The following is a 15,941-nucleotide window of genomic DNA, read 5'->3' on the forward strand; positions in this document are numbered from 1 at the left end:
CAATTGCGGAGACCCACCTGAACCCCCAAAAGATGGCAGGAGGGATGCCCACTCTCTCCTGCCATAAAGGCCCTCAACCCTGAAGAAAAAGGCAGGAGGAATGCCTACTCCCTCCTGCCCTTGAAGGCGCCTGCCCGCACCCAAAAAAAAAAATGGCAGGTGGGATGTCCACTCCCTCCTGCCATCGCCCTCCCCCCCCCCCCCGTACCTTTAAGTTGGAAGCAGGAGGGGTGCCCAGTTAAACCCTCCTGCTCTCCACAATGCGGACCTTAGGCCCCTCCCCGGTGCCTAAGGTCCAAATTGCGGAGAAACAGGAGGGTTTGACTGGGCACCCCTCCTCCCGACATAAAGGTACAGGGGAGAAGGGCAATGGCAGGAGGGAGTGGGCACCTCTCCCGCTTGCTTTTTTCAGGGGAGGGAGGGAGAGGTATTTGCGGGCAGGGGGGAGTGGGCATCCCTCCTGCCTTTTTCTTCAGTGGGGAGGGCCTTCATGGCAGGAGAGAGTGGGTATCCGTCCTGCCATTTTTTTGGATTCAGGGAGGGAGCGGGCTTTGTCTTGAGGAGGGCTTTTTTTTAATGAGTAGATATTTTGCATGTGTAATACACACAAAATATCTGTGCCATTAAATAAAAAAACAAATTAATTTTCCTGCTTCTCCTGTCACTACTGTCGGGGTTCTGTGCATGTGAGTCGGGTTTGCATGCAAATGATTTGCATGCAAACTTGATAGTGAATTCAATCGCTGTTTGAAAATCAGCCAGAGAATTGGCCAACAGTGATTGAGTCGCTATCTTTAGTGAATCTGGGCCATAGTAAAGGAGAGTAAATACCCATTGGTCAAAACTGATATTTCTGTTTACAAAGAAGTTAGCAGGGTAAGAACCCAATCTTCCAATTTGTTTTGAAAATCAGCACTTGGATGTTTTTCTCTGCAAAACGTCCAAGTGCTGATTCAGATGGTTTTCTTTGGGAAATTTTTGTGTTTTGAAAATGCCCCTAATACAGCTCCCCTCCTGATTCGGGGTTTCCCCACTCGCAAATTTGGTTATTCACAATTTTTTTGCCCCTTGTTTTTATTGGAGAAACGCTGCCCCGGACATCCCCCAGACCTTACCTGGTGGTCTAGCGGTTTCAAAAAGGTCTGCTTAGGAGGACATTGTTAAAGCAAGTGAGCTTCACAGAAGCAAATGAGAAATGATTCTCTTGGTTTGGGGGAGGGCTAGGAGGTTGGCTGCTTTTGCATGGGTTGTTTTTGATTCTGTTGTGAATGTATTTTGCACCATTAATGCCTTTTCAATAGCTGTTAAGAACAAGAAGCAACCTATTAAAACTCTGCAGATTATTCTGCTAGTAGAAATGCATGTGAAGAGAATTCAGAGCAGCAGTGTTTAATCCATGCAAGTTAATGCTGTATACATGTTTTGGACTGCACCAGTGTCTATTACAGAATGGAGGACTTGCTCAAATGTTATGAATGTAAAATTCTAACAGATGTGTTCTAATGGCTTCAATTATTTAGCTTCTGAACTGCTTGAACGAGTGCTTGAATATGGATCCTCTCAGCTTCAGTGTTTGGCGACAACTTTACACTAAGCATTTGTCACAATCCAGGTAACAGATATAAATATGAACCCTAGATTGGGTCTTAATTGATAGATGTCACCTTGCGTGATCTTGGCTTTAAGTAGTTTTAACATCTTCACTTCATTGGAGTAGAAACAGATCCCAAGTTACCAAAATGTAGTTTTAAAGAAAGAAATACTTTTTTATAGTTTTTCACATAAGGCGCTCTTGCAGAAAATCCATTATATCGAGGGCAATCTGGACATAAATAATAGGTTGTTTCAGCAGAAAAAAAATAAACTAACACATTATGGCCACTTAAAAAATGTTGATACAATACATAATAAAACATCTTAATAGACACAGATCGGGTATAAGCAGAGATGGAACATATATTCTTTTTTTTTTATTATTATGTTTTTTGGCAATTGTAGCACAGACTGTACAACTATAAAACAATACAATTGTGATCTACTCGATGCAATGATAAGAAGAATTAAGAAAATATCAGCGGTTACACAACTAAAACATACTCCAACAAACTACAGCCCCATTGCAACCAACATTTTCTATATTGTATCCCCCCAAACACTCATCCTTGTCAAACACTTCTATCATCAAATCCTCTTACTCACCACCCTGTACACAGCAAACACTCTCTACTCACACACAGCCTCACTCACTCAATCACCCAGCCATCCGGTCCTTTGCATATCCCTGGGACCCAAGAATACCATAAGAGCCTAAGACTACTTAGAAGGATCTACTTAGAAGGTCTTTTCAGTGTTCATCCGGCCCTTAAACTTCTTCAAATTTTTATTGTAACTACTTCGATCTCTTTGTATTGTAACTACTTCGCTGATTGTCCAGCACCTCTTGTAAACTGCCTCGAACTATCATGGCTTTGGTGGTATATAAAAATAAAATTATTATTATTATTATTACTTAGAAGGATCACCAGTACAGAGAAACAGTAAATCTTTCCAGAGGGCCACATAACACAAATGTTCTACCCTCCCCCATCTTAATCAGAGCCTTGTCCAAGGAAGAAGGCGAACTGGCAGTCTCGAGAATGGCCCAGCTGCTGCAGGACTTGGGATGGATTCAAGAAGAGTCACTTAGAGCCGACCCTGCACATGGAGTACCTGGGAGTTCTGTTTGACATGGTTGTAGGCCAGGTTTTTCTTCCAGAGCCACATAGACGGAGGCTCCTGAAGCAGATATCAGACTTGCTACTGAGTCTAACTCTTGATGGTGTGGCATCATCTGCAGGTCCTGGGGTTGTGGCAGCAGCCTTAAAGGTGATCCCTTGGGTCAGGGCACACATGAGACCCTTTCAAGACACTCTTCTATCCCGCTGATCTCCTCAGACAGACTTGCTTCAGCAACCACTTCCATTGGCACTGGAAGTGAGGAACAGTTTACAGTGGTGGCTGCAGATAGCTTCCCTGTCAAAGGGCATGCCACTCCCTATAGCTCCTCCGTATATCCTCCTGGACGATCCTAACGACCAATGCCAGTCTTTATCTCAGGACAAGCAGGCAGCATATTCTCTACATGTGGGTGACGTCATTCACAGAGCCCCGTCACGGACAGCTTTTCAAGCAAACTTGATTGAAGATCTTAAAGTTTGCTAGTGCTGCACCGCGCATGCGTGTGCCTTCCCACTCAGCTAGAGGGCGCGTCTCCTCAACGTGGTCCTCAGTTCTTAGTTTTCCGCGGAGCCAGAAAGCCCTGTCTCTCTTCTCTGCGAATCTAAGTGCCTTTCTTGCACCACAGCTTCTTTTATTGTTTTCATCGGAAGTCGCTGTGCCCCGCGCCCTTTCTGTTTTACCCCCAAAAAAACCTTAAATACATCGATCGCGACCGGGGATCCTGGTTTTTTCCTTGGCTGCGGCCTTTTTTTCCTGCCTTATGTCCCAGCCTCTTACCGTTTTCAAGAAGTGCAAGGAGTGTGGTCGGGTGATCTCGATAACAGATCTGCACCGTTGGTGTATACTTTGTGTAGGTGTTGATCACCCTACAGACTCTTGCCCTCGTTGTGCCACTCTCCAACCTCGGGCTCTTCGTCGACGACAGGCCAAGATTGCGAAACTCTTCACCATGGACCTGCCAGTGGATAAAATCTCGACCCCGTTCTCGGCCTTGGTCTCGATATCAGCCTCAAAGACCTCGGTCCTGAGCATGTCTCCCTCAACTTCGAAGGCCTCGGCTGCTTCGGCTTCGAAGACCTCAGCCTCAGGTAAGTCTCCTCTTCCTCCTTCAGGTTCAGCTCAGCTACCGAAGAAGCCATCCTCGGAGTCTCTGGCCACCTAGGCAGTGAGTGTAATCCATTTTCCATACCAGCAGTTCCTGGAAAATTGGACTCGAGGTATAAGACTGTGCATCACAAGGGATTTGACACCTCACAGTTATCTCATCAATCCCTACTAGTTGAATCTTCCTTGTAGAGATCCCATCCTTCCAAGGTCTATGCTACAGTCCCCTGGCAGGGAGGGGAAAACTATGGATAAGTTTGGACGTCGCATCTACCAGAATGCTATGATGTCCTCTAAAGTCCTTAATTATAATTTTTATTTCATTACTTATTTTGAATTTCTTTTTTCTCTACTGCTGAAATTTTTGACTTACATGGATAATCATATGCATTTTGAGTTTCAAGAAGTCATTGCGTCTCCATCTCCTGCAATCATCTTACGATGCCTTTGAGTTATCTGCCCGAGGGGCTGCTTGCTCTGTGGCTATGTGTCGTCTTGTATGGCTTCGTACCATTGACATGGACTCTAATCTTCAAAACCGCCTGGCTAACATCCCTTGTCAAGGCACCGACCTTTATTGACGAGTCCATCGAGGCAGCCACTAAAAAATTATCTGACCATGAAAAATCATTTGCTTCAATTGTCAGACCTAAGCCGAAGCCAACACCTGCCAAGCCTGCACGTCCGGCTGTTATTTATCAAAATCAATGGGATGTAGCGCTGCCGGGGTACAAGCTCTATAGGAGGGACAGGACCCACAAAAAAGGGGGAGGCATAGCACTATATATAAAGGACTCTATCCACTCAGTCGGGATGGATATGGAAACGAAGGCAGAGGGGCTGGAATCGATGTGGGTCAAATTACCGGGAAACAAGGGTGCGGGCATAAAACTGGGGCTGTACTATCGACCACCTGGTACGCCAGAGGGAGTCGGACACGACTTGGAAGCGGAATTGAGACAGGAGTGCAGGACTGGAAATGTAACAGTGATGGGGGACTTCAACTACCCAGGGATAGACTGGAGTAAGGGTCACTCCAACTGCACTAGGGAGATAGGATTTGTAGAAGCTGTGAAGGACTGCTTCATGGAGCAACTAGTCAAAGAACCGACGCGAGGGGGTACTACTCTTGACCTCATCCTAAACGGATTAGGGGGGCCTGCAAGAGGGGTAGAAGTGGGAGGACCACTAGGCAACAGTGATCACAACACGATCAGATTCACATTAGAAAGAGGGACACCCATAGTTAGGAGGACCGCAACAACTGCGCTGAACTTCAAGGAAGGGAACTACGTTGCTATGAGGGAAATGGTGGGGAGGAAGCTCAGAAACATCTTTAGGATGGAGACTGTGGGAAGCGCCTGGACCCTATTCAGGGACACCCTGCAGGAAGCACAGAGAATGTATGTCCCCAATTTCAGGAAAGGCTGCAAGAACAAGCGATCAAAGGACCCGGTTTGGATGTCAATAGAAGTAAAGAGGGCGATAAATGACAAAAAAGTATCTTTCCGGAGATGGAAAAAGGACCAAACAGAGGAAAACCACCAGGCGCATAGGAAATGCCAAAAGGAATGCCACCAAGAGGTTAGAAAAGCAAAAGGGAAATACGAAGAGGGGCTGGCCAAGGAGGCGAAAAACTTCAAGGCATTCTTCAGTTACGTTAAGGGGAAGCGACCAGCGAGAGAGGAGGTAGGGCCGTTGGACGATGGGGACAGGAAGGGAGTGATTAAGGAGGATAAAGAGGTAGCTGAGAGGTTGAACACGTTCTTCTCGTCGGTTTTCACGAGCGAAGACAAATCTAATATACCAGACTCAGAGGAGCTCATGAGTGGGGAACAGGCTGAAAAATTAGAGCACATAGAGGTAAGTAGGGAGGATGTCCTCAAACAGATAGACAGGTTAAAATGCGGCAAATCACCGGGCCCGGACGGGATCCATCCAAGGGTTCTGAAGGAACTAAGACAGGAAATAGCGGGCGCAATACAACATGTTTGCAACCTATCCTTGAAAACTGGTGAGGTGCCAGAGGACTGGAAATTGGCAAATGTCACACCCATCTTCAAGAAGGGATCGAGGGGTGACCCCGGGAACTACAGGCCGGTGAGCCTGACTTCAATTATAGGGAAGATTGTGGAAGCTATGATCAAGGACGGCATTTGCGAGCACATCGAGAGGAATGGCCTACTGAGAACAAGCCAGCACGGATTCTGTAAGGGAAGGTCGTGCCTAACGAACCTTCTGTACTTCTTTGAGGGAATAAGCAGTCGGGTGGACAATGGGGAGCCCATAGACATCATTTACCTCGACTTTCAAAAGGCTTTCGACAAGGTGCCACATGAAAGGCTACTTAAGAAGCTGTGGAACCACGGGGTGGGAGGGGATATGCACAGATGGATCAAGCACTGGTTGTCGGAAAGACTGCAGAGGGTTGGAGTAAAGGGTCAATATTCTGACTGGCGGGGAGTCACGAGCGGTGTGCCACAGGGATCGGTGCTGGGGCCTTTACTCTTTAACATATTCATCAATGACCTGGAAAAGGATGCAAAGTGTGAGGTTATAAAATTCGCAGACGATACCAAACTGTGCGGCAGAGTTACGACCAGGGAGGAGTGTGAGGACCTACAAAGGGACCTGGATAAGCTGGAAGACTGGGCAAACAAATGGCAAATGCACTTCAACGTGGACAAATGCAAGGTCATGCATATAGGGAAAAAGAACCCGTTGTTCAGCTACAAATTAGGGGGGGTATTGTTGGGAGACAGCAGACTCGAGAGAGACTTGGGTGTGCTGGTGGATGCATCACTGAAGCCATCTGCACAGTGCGCAGCAGCCTCGAAAAAAGCCAACAGGATGCTGGGCATCATAAAGAAGGGCATAGCAATCAGAACACAGGAAGTCATCATGCCATTGTATCGAGCGATGGTGCGTCCAAATCTGGAATACTGCGTTCAGTATTGGTCGCTGCACCTCAAGAAGGACATGGCGGTACTTGAGAGAGTCCAAAGGAGAGCAACGAAATTGGTAAGAGGGCTGGAACACTGCTCATACGCCGAGAGGCTGGATAGGCTGGGGCTCTTCTCTCTGGAGAAAAGGAGGCTCAGGGGAGATATGATAGAGACCTTCAAGATCATGAGGGGCTTAGAGAAGGTGGATAGGGACAGATTCTTCAGACTGAAGGGGACAGCAAATACGAGGGGGCATTCTGAGAAACTGAAGGGAGACAGGTTCAAAACAAATGCAAGGAAGTTTTTTTTCACCCAAAGGGTCGTGGACACTTGGAATGCGCTACCGGAGGAAGTGATCAGGCAGAATACGGTACAAGGATTCAAACAGGGATTGGATGGATTCCTGAGGGATAAAGGGATCGTGGGATACTGAGGGAGGAGCTGGGATGTAACACAAGTATAGGAAGTTAATCAGGTAATGAGTATAAACTAACCTGGTCGTGCATGTGCAAGACCGGAGGGCTAGGACTTCGATAGGAAGGCAGGACTTAAATGGGAAACCAAGGTGGCAAGGGAGCCACTTCTGATGATTCAGACAGGTCTTGACCTGTTTTGGGCCGCCGCGGGAGCGGACTGCTGGGCAGGATGGACCTGTGGTCTGACCCGGCGGAGGCACTGCTTATGTTCTTATGTTCTTAAAGGCGTTTTGCTCCAAAGCCAGCTCCTTATACTCGCCCTCCTCTGAAGAAGCAGCCACCTCAGAAGCAACAGAAATCAAACCTTCTGCTGCACCTAAGGCTTCTCAGCCTTTTTGACTGTTTACAACAGAGCATAACCTCCATTATTCTGTCTCTGTCTCCCTTTCCCCCTATAGGAGGTCGTCTCCATCATTTTTACAACAGATGGACCTTAATTATCTCAGACCTCTGGGTACTTCCCATCATCAGAGAAGGATACTCTCTTCATTTCACTCAAGTTCCACCGGAGTTCCCTCCAAGAGAGTATCCTTCCAATCCATCCCAGGCCGCTCTTCTTCTTCAGGAAGCTCAAGCTCTGCTTCGTCTCCATGCCATCGAAACTGTTCCCTTGGAATAGCAGAACAGGGGATTTTACTCCCGTTTCTTCCTTGTTCCGAAGAAGACGGGCGATCTGTGATCCATTCTGGATCTCAGTGCTCTCAACAAATTTCTAGTCAAGGAAAAATTTTGAATGTTGTCCCTGGCATCCCTTTATCCCCTTCTCGAACAGAACGACTGGTTATGCTCCCTGGATCTCAAGGAGACCTACACTCATATTCCCATCCATCCGGCCTCCCGTCAATACCTCAGATTTCGGGTGAGGAATCTGCACTATCAATACAGAGTTCTACTCTTTAGCCTGGCCTCGTCTCCCAGAGTGTTCACCAAGTGCCTGGTAGTGGTAGCAGCAGCTCTACAGAATCATGGTCTTCAGGTATTTCCCTACCTCGACGACTGGCTCATCAAAGATTCCACATCTCAAGAGGTTATTGTAGCGACCCAACGGACTACCTGGTTCCTACAAAGTTTGGAATTCGAAATCAACTTCCCCAAATCTCAACTTCAGCTCTCTCAGAATCTACAGTTCATTGGGACTGTTCTGGACACTGTCCAACTCAGAGCATTCCTTCCACAACGCCTGAAAACTCTTCTTCAACTCTATCACACTGTGTCTTCCTGCTCTTCCATCTCAGCGAGACACATGATGGTGCTTCTAGGTCACATGGCCTCCACAGTACACATGACTTCTTTTCCAGACTTCACCCCAGAATTCCTCATTGGAGCCTGGCATCTCAGTGGACGCAGGCTTGCGATCCTCTTTCTCGACACATTATAGTCGTTCCTTCTTTGAAGAAGTCTCTCCGTTGGTGGATGCTCTCTTCCAATCTTTTCAGATGCTTGCTTTTTCAAACGCCCCCTCATCAGAAGGTCCTCACGACAGACTCGTCGACCTACGCTTGGGGCACTCATCTCGATGGTCTCCATACTCAAGGTCTCTAGATCAGTACAGATCGTCAGTGTCATATCAATCAGTTGGAATTCAGAGCGATCCTCAAAGCTCTCCACGCTTTTCAACATCTCCTTCACGATACAGTAGTCCTCGTCCGCACGGACAACCAAGTCGCCATGTATTATGTCAACAAACAGGGAGGGACAGGATCTGCCTCCCTTTGTCAAGAAGCTCTGGAGGTTTGGGACTGGGCGATCCGTCACAACACCTTCCTCAAAGCTGTCTACATTCAAGGGGCTCAGAATTGCTTGGTGGACAACTTGAGTCGTCTCCTGCAACCTCACAAATGGACTCTCCATTCTTCGTCTCTTCATCACATTTTCTCACAGTGGGGAACACCTCAGATAGACCTCTTTGCAGCTCCCCACAACTACAAACTACCTCAGTTCTGTTCCAGGATATACTCTCCTCATCACCTCGAGGCAGATACTTTTCTTCTGGAATGGTCTTCTGTCATTTACTACGCATTTCCTCCATTCCCTCTCATTCTCAAGACTCTGGTCAAGTTGAAGAACAATCATGCCACCATGATTCTAATTGCTCCTCGGTGGCCGAGACAACCATGGTACTCCCTTCTACTTCAACTCAGCAGCAGGGAGCCATACCTTCTACCAGTTTTTCCTTCTCTGCTTACACAGAATCAAGGATCTCTGCTTCATCCCAACCTGCAGTCTCTGCACCTGACAGCCTGGTACCTCTCAACATAATACCTCTTCAGTTTTCTGGATCTGTAAGAGACGTTTTAGAAGCTTCTAAAAAGCTTACCACTCGACAATGCTATCACCAAAAATGGACTAGATTTTCTACCTGGTGTTTTTCTCATAAGGAGCCTCAACATTCCTCCTTATCTTCCTTTTTAGATTATCTTTTGCACTTATCCAACTCTGGCCTCAAATCTACATCCATAAGAGTCCATCTCAGTGCAATAGCAGCTTTTCATAAACCTATTGAAGGGAAACCCCTCTCTGCTCATCCGATGGTTTCCAGATTCATGAAAGGACTTTTCAATGTCAAACCTCCTCTCAAACCGCCTCCTGTAGTTTGGGACCTCAATGTTGTCCTTTCTCAACTCATGAAGCCTCCATTTGAACCAATTGATAAGGCTCATCTGAAGTATCCCACTTGGAAAGTGGTGTTTCTCATTGCCCTCACTTCTGCTCGACGAGTCAGTGAGCTACAAGCTTTAGTTACTGATCCACCCTTCACTGTGTTCCATCATGACAAGGTGGTTCTTCGTACTCTTTCTAAATTCCTACCTAAAGTGGTCTCGGAATTTCATCTCAACCAATCTATCGTACTTCCAGTGTTTTTTCCAAAGCCTCATTCTCACCCTGGAGAATCAGCTCTTCATACTCTGGACTGTAAACGTGCTTTGGCCTTCTACTTGGAACGCACCAAACCACACAGAACTGCTCCTCAACTTTTTGCCTCTTTCGATCCAAATAAGTTGGGACATCCAATTTCTAAATGCACCATCTTTACTGGATGGCGGCTTGTATCTCTTTCTGCTATGCCCAGGCTGGATTACCACTTCACAGTAAAGTCACAGCCCATAAAGTCAGAGCAATGGCAGCTTCTGTAGCTTTCCTCAGATCGACACCTATTGAGGAAATTTGCAAGGCTGCTACTTGGTCCTCGGTTCATACCTTCACTTCTCACTATTGTCTGGATATTTTCTCCAGACGGGATGGACAGTTTGGCCAAACAGTATTACAAAATTTATTCTCCTAAGTTGCCAACACTCCCACCATCCCATTCTGGTTAGCTTGGAGGTCACCCATATGTGAGAATACCTGCCTGCTTGTCCTGGGATAAAGCACAGTTACTTACCGTAACAGGTGTTATCCAGGGACAGCAGGCAGCTATTCTCACAACCCACCCACCTCCCCTGGTTGGCTTTTCTGCTAGCTATCTGAACTGAGGAGACACGCCTTGTGCACTGGACGGGAAGGCACTCGCGCATTCGTGGTGTGGGCGATTCGAAACTTCTAGTTTCTTCAAGCAAGTCTGCTTGTGAGGCGTCCGCATCGGGGCTCCGTCGGATGACGTCACCCATACGTGAGAATAGCTGCCTGCTGTCCCTGGATAATACCTGTTACGGTAAGTAACTATGCTTTACAGTCTACGGCCCAGAAATATCAAAGAAGAGACAAGTTAATTTAATCATGTATTTTTAATGGGTATAACTTATGGATGGACCGTTCAGGTCTCTGTCATTTACTAAGTTACTATGAGGGGGCAGGAGCAAACCTGCTGGGAAAGGAGGTGGAGTTGAAAGATGCATAATATTCTGCAAGCAATTTGCAGGTTCAGATGCATAACCCTAGCGTTCAGGACTACTACACATCTTCAAGAAAGATTATCGAGGCAAGAACCTATTCTTTCTATGCAGCTGACCGACACATTCCAAACCAATCTACTTAAAAACCTACAGTTTCCATACCTAAAAAGAATTTTAAAGTGGAGCAAGATGGCTGACGGCAGTCCAGAACACTGTCTCGTCCTTTAACTATTTCCTACCTCCTAATGGAGAATAAAAGGAAAAGTAGCAATAAGAGAGGTATAGGAACCCCTCTGTCTCACCTACCTCTGGTCCAATGGATTGGCATCTACAGCATTCTGGCGTAATGAATCAACTGTAGGTGTTCTTCAGGCAGAGAGTCAATGGAGCCGAGTACGGCATCTTCCTTGGTTCACAAGACATCAGCCTGTCAAAATAGCAGCAGCCACCCACCCTGGCAGTGCAAAGAATATGAAGCTGTTTCTTCTTCCATCAGCTTCAGAAAGATTTTGTAAAGCTGCAGTCCTGCTTGGGAGTTTGCAGGAATGGTTTTGGCTCCTTTATCCATTGCCCATCCTGACAAGCTCAAAATGACATTCCCCATGTATGTAACCTATCAGTCCAGTTGTGTACAAAAATCACCTGTTAACAGATAAGTAACATTGCTTTTCATCACAGTAACATAGTAGTTGATGGCAGATAAAGACCTGAATGGTCCATCCAGTCTGCCCAACCTAATTCACTGTAAAAATTTGTTGTTTTGGGGGTTTTTTCTTAGCTATTTCTGGGCAAGAATCCAAAACTCTGCTCGATACTGTTCTTAGGTTCCAACTACTGAAGTCGCCGTCAAAGCTCACTCCAGCCCATCTACACCATCCCAGCCATTGAAGTCCTCCCCAGCCCATCATCCCCCAAATGGCCATATACAGACACAGACCATGCAAGTCTGCGCAGTATTGGCCTTAGTTCTTCAATATTTACTTCTTTTTTTTTTCTTACTATTATTTTCTGATTCTAGATCCTCTGTTCATCCAACGCTTTTTTGAATTCTGGCACCGTTTTCCTCTCCACCACCTCTCTTGGGAGCACATTCCAGGCATCTACCACCCTCTCCGTAAAGAAGAATTTTCTTACATTGCTCTTGAGTCTACCACCCCTCAGCCTTAAATTATGCCCTCTGGTTTTACCATTTTCCTTTCTCTGGATTTTGTTCTACGTTAATACCTTTCAAGTACTTGAACATCCAAATCAAATCTCCCCTGTCCCTCCTTTCCTCTAGGGCAGGGGTGTCCAAAATTTTTGCTTTCCTGGGCCGCATTGGCCGAAAAAAATATTTATGGGGCCGCGCAAACGCTGCAGCAAGACAGAGGAGGGAGCCGGCAAGATGGTAAACACCCGGGGGCAGGAGAGGAAAACACTGTATTGCCCTCGACTGGTGCCGCACAAAAATACTTCAAGGGGCCGCAGGTTGGACACCCCTGCTCTAGGGCATACATATTCAGGACTTCCAGTCTTTCCTCATATATCTTTTGGCACAAACCTCCTATCATTTTCGTTGCCCTACTCTGGACCGCTTCAAGTCTTCTTATGTCCTTCGCCAGATATAGTCTCCAAAACTGAACACAATATTCCAAGTGGGGCCTCACCACCTGTACAGGAGCATCAACACATTCTTTCATCTACTGGTTACGCCTTTCTTTATACAGCCCAGTATCCTTCTGGCAGCAGCCACCGCCTTTCACACTGTTTTTTCACCTTTAGATCTTCAGACACTATCACCCCAAGGTCCCTCTCCCCATCCATGCATATCAGCCTCTCGCCTCCCAGCACATACAATTCCTTTTGATTTTTAATCCCCAAATGCATTACTCTACATTTCTTTGCATTGAATTTTAGTTGCCAGATATTAGACCATTCCTCTAACTTTTGCAGATCCTTTTTCATGTTTTCCACTCCCTCCTTGGTGTCTACTCTGTTACAAATCTTGGTATCATCAGCAAAAAGGCACACTTTTCCTTCTAACCCTTCAGCAATGTCACTCACAAACATAATGAACAGGATCGGCCCCAGCACCGAGCCCTGAGGGACTCCACTACTCACTTTTCCTTCCTTCAAGCAACTTCCATTAACCACCACCCATTGGCATCTGTCCATTAACCAATTTCTAATCCAGTTCACCACTTTGAGTCCTAACTTCAGCCCTTCAAGTTCAAGAGCCTCCTATGAAGAACCGTATCAAAGGCTTTGCTGAAATCTAAGTAAATTACATCTAGCATATGTCCTTGATCCAGTTCTCTGGTCACCCAATCAAAAAATTCAATCAGGTTCGTTTGACATGATTTACCTTTAATAAAGCCATGTTGCCTCGGATCCTGTAACCCATTAGATTCTAGGAAATTCACTATCCTTTCGTTTAGCAACACTTCCATTATTTTTCCAGCAACCAAAGTGAGGCTTACCGACCTGTAGTTTTTCCGCTTCATCTCTGTGACCACTTTGTGAATAGGGACAACATCCGCTCTTCTCCAATCTCCATGAACCACTCCCATCTCCAGAGATTTGTTGAACAAGTCTTCAATAGGACCCGCCATAATCTCTCTGAGCTCCCTCTGTATCCTGGGATGGATCATACAGTCCCATCATTTTGTCCACCTTCAGTTTTTCAAGTTGTTCATAAACACTTTCCTCCGTGAACGGCGCAGAATCTACTCCATTTTCTGTGTAACGTTGCCAGACAACCTCGGTCCTTCTCCAGGATTTTCTTCTGTGAACACAGAGCAGAAGTATTTGTTTAACATGTTTGCTTTTTCCTCATCACTACATATTGGTTCTTAACATCTTTTAGTTTAGCAATTCCATTTTTCATCTTCCTCCTTTCACTGATATATCTGAAAAATATTTTGTCTCCCTTTTTTACATTTTTAGCCATTTGCTCTTCCGCCTGTGCTTTTGCCAGACATATCTCTCTCTCGGCTTCTTTTAGTTTCACCCAGTAGTCCTTTCTGTGCTCCTCTTCTTGGGTTTTTTTATGTTTCAGGAACGCCAACACCTTTGCCTTTATTTTCTCCGCCACTAGTTTTGAGAACCATGTCAGTTTGCTTTTTCTCTTGTTTTTATTTATTTTCTTCACATAAAGTTCCGTAGCCATTTTTATTGCTCCTTTCAGCTTAGACCACTGTTTTTCCACTTCTCTTATGTTCTCCTATCCTAACAGCTCTTTCTTCAGGTACTCTTCCATTTTATTAAAGTCTGTACGTTTGAAATCTAGGACTTTTAGTATTGTGCGGTCCTCCACTTTAGCTGTTAATACCAATCCAAACCATTTGATGATCGCTACTTCCCAGGTACTCCCCATTTGTGAGGACCAGATCGAATATTGCTTTTTCCCTCGTGGGTTCCTTCACCATTTGTCTGAGCAGAGCCTCTTGAAAGGCATACACAATCTCCCTACTTCTTTCCGATTCCGCAGACGGAACTTTCCAGTTCGCATCCGGCAGGTTGAAATCTCCCAACAGCAGCACCTCCTCTTTCTTTCCAAACTTTTGGATTTCCACAATCAGATCCTTATTAATTTGCTGCGATTGAGTCAGATGTCTGTAGACTACACCCACATAGATAGAAGTTCCATCATCTCTTTTCAGAGCGATCCATATCGCTACATCCTCTCCCCAGGTTCCTTGCATTCTAGTCGCTTGGATATTGATCTTTACATAGAGAACTACTCCTCTACCTTTTTGACCATATCTGTCCTTTCTAAAAAGATTATATCTCGGTATGTTTGTATCCATTCATGGGATTCACTGAATCATGTCTCTGTGATAGCAACAATATCCAGGTCTGCCTCTAACATCAGGGCTTGCAGATTATGAACTTTGTTGCTTAGACTGCGAGCATTTGTGGTAATCGCTTTCTAGCTATTTTTCAGCAGTAATCTTTTTTGTATAGTTTTTTGTTTGTTTGTTTCGTTTCACTTCCCGTTGCAATGCTAAGAAGTGAGTTAATAATATTGTTTGTGATGCAATCTTTACTACCATCACATCTTGTCTTTTGCTTTTTCCTCATCACTCTCCACATATCAGTTCTTAACATCTTTTAGTGGTCTCTATAATTGTCCTTCATACATACACCACCCCCACCTTCTAGTTTAAATTCCTAGAAACATATTGTCTAAATTTCTCTGCAAGGATTCTTTTTCCTGCTGTAGTAATATGTAACCCATCAGTACATATTACAGCAAGGTAATTTTTTGTATTTAATCATGCCTTTTTGCATCAGCGACTTTCATTGACTATTATGAGTTTCACTTGATTTTGTATACCAGTTGCTTTTAAGTTATTGATGAAACTTTGACACTTTGGGGAAGTTAAGACCAAGTAATGTCCCTTATATGGAATAGTGGATTGGTGTTTTTGTAGTCCACAAGCCAAATACGACCTTACCATAATTGACTGATGGTTCTTTCAACATAATTACCACCATTTATATTCTGATAGTGTTTGGTTCGTATCACTGCCGAAGAGAAACCATATGCTATTTAAAGGTTTGGTTTTTCAAAGATACAATTGTGCAACACTGTGCACATATGAAAGATTTTGTGATATGAGACCAAAGTGGAACTTTCTGGTCTCATTGCTAAGCAGTAAATGTATGCGGTGTAAAATACATTGCAGCACATCATCCCTACGGTAAAGCATGGTGGCGGCTGCATGATGTGGGTGTACTTAGCAGCTTGTGCAGAGAGGAAAAGATGTTGCAAAGTGCACACATATCCTGGTAGAAATCCTGTTCATCTGCCATGGACTGGGACTAGGGAACTGATTCATCTTTCTGCAGGTTAAGTAAGTAATAGTGGAGTGGATCAGTAA

At 45.3% G+C, this 15,941-nt stretch overlaps 1 protein-coding gene across 3 annotated transcripts in view; it reads left to right on the forward strand.

Moving 5' to 3' along the window:
- The window catches only part of TMEM214 (transmembrane protein 214), a 268,669-nt gene that overhangs the window by 150,049 nt on the left and 102,679 nt on the right, over positions 1-15,941 (forward strand). For all 3 annotated transcript variants that reach the window (XM_033938430.1, XM_033938429.1, XM_033938428.1), the window contains exon 10: positions 1,521-1,612. In XM_033938430.1, the coding sequence (XP_033794321.1) occupies positions 1,521-1,612 (92 nt within the window). The remainder of the gene's footprint in view (positions 1-1,520; positions 1,613-15,941) is intronic.

This window comes from Geotrypetes seraphini, chromosome 3 (assembly GCF_902459505.1).
Source record: "Geotrypetes seraphini chromosome 3, aGeoSer1.1, whole genome shotgun sequence".
NCBI classification, from domain to species: domain Eukaryota; kingdom Metazoa; phylum Chordata; class Amphibia; order Gymnophiona; family Dermophiidae; genus Geotrypetes; species Geotrypetes seraphini.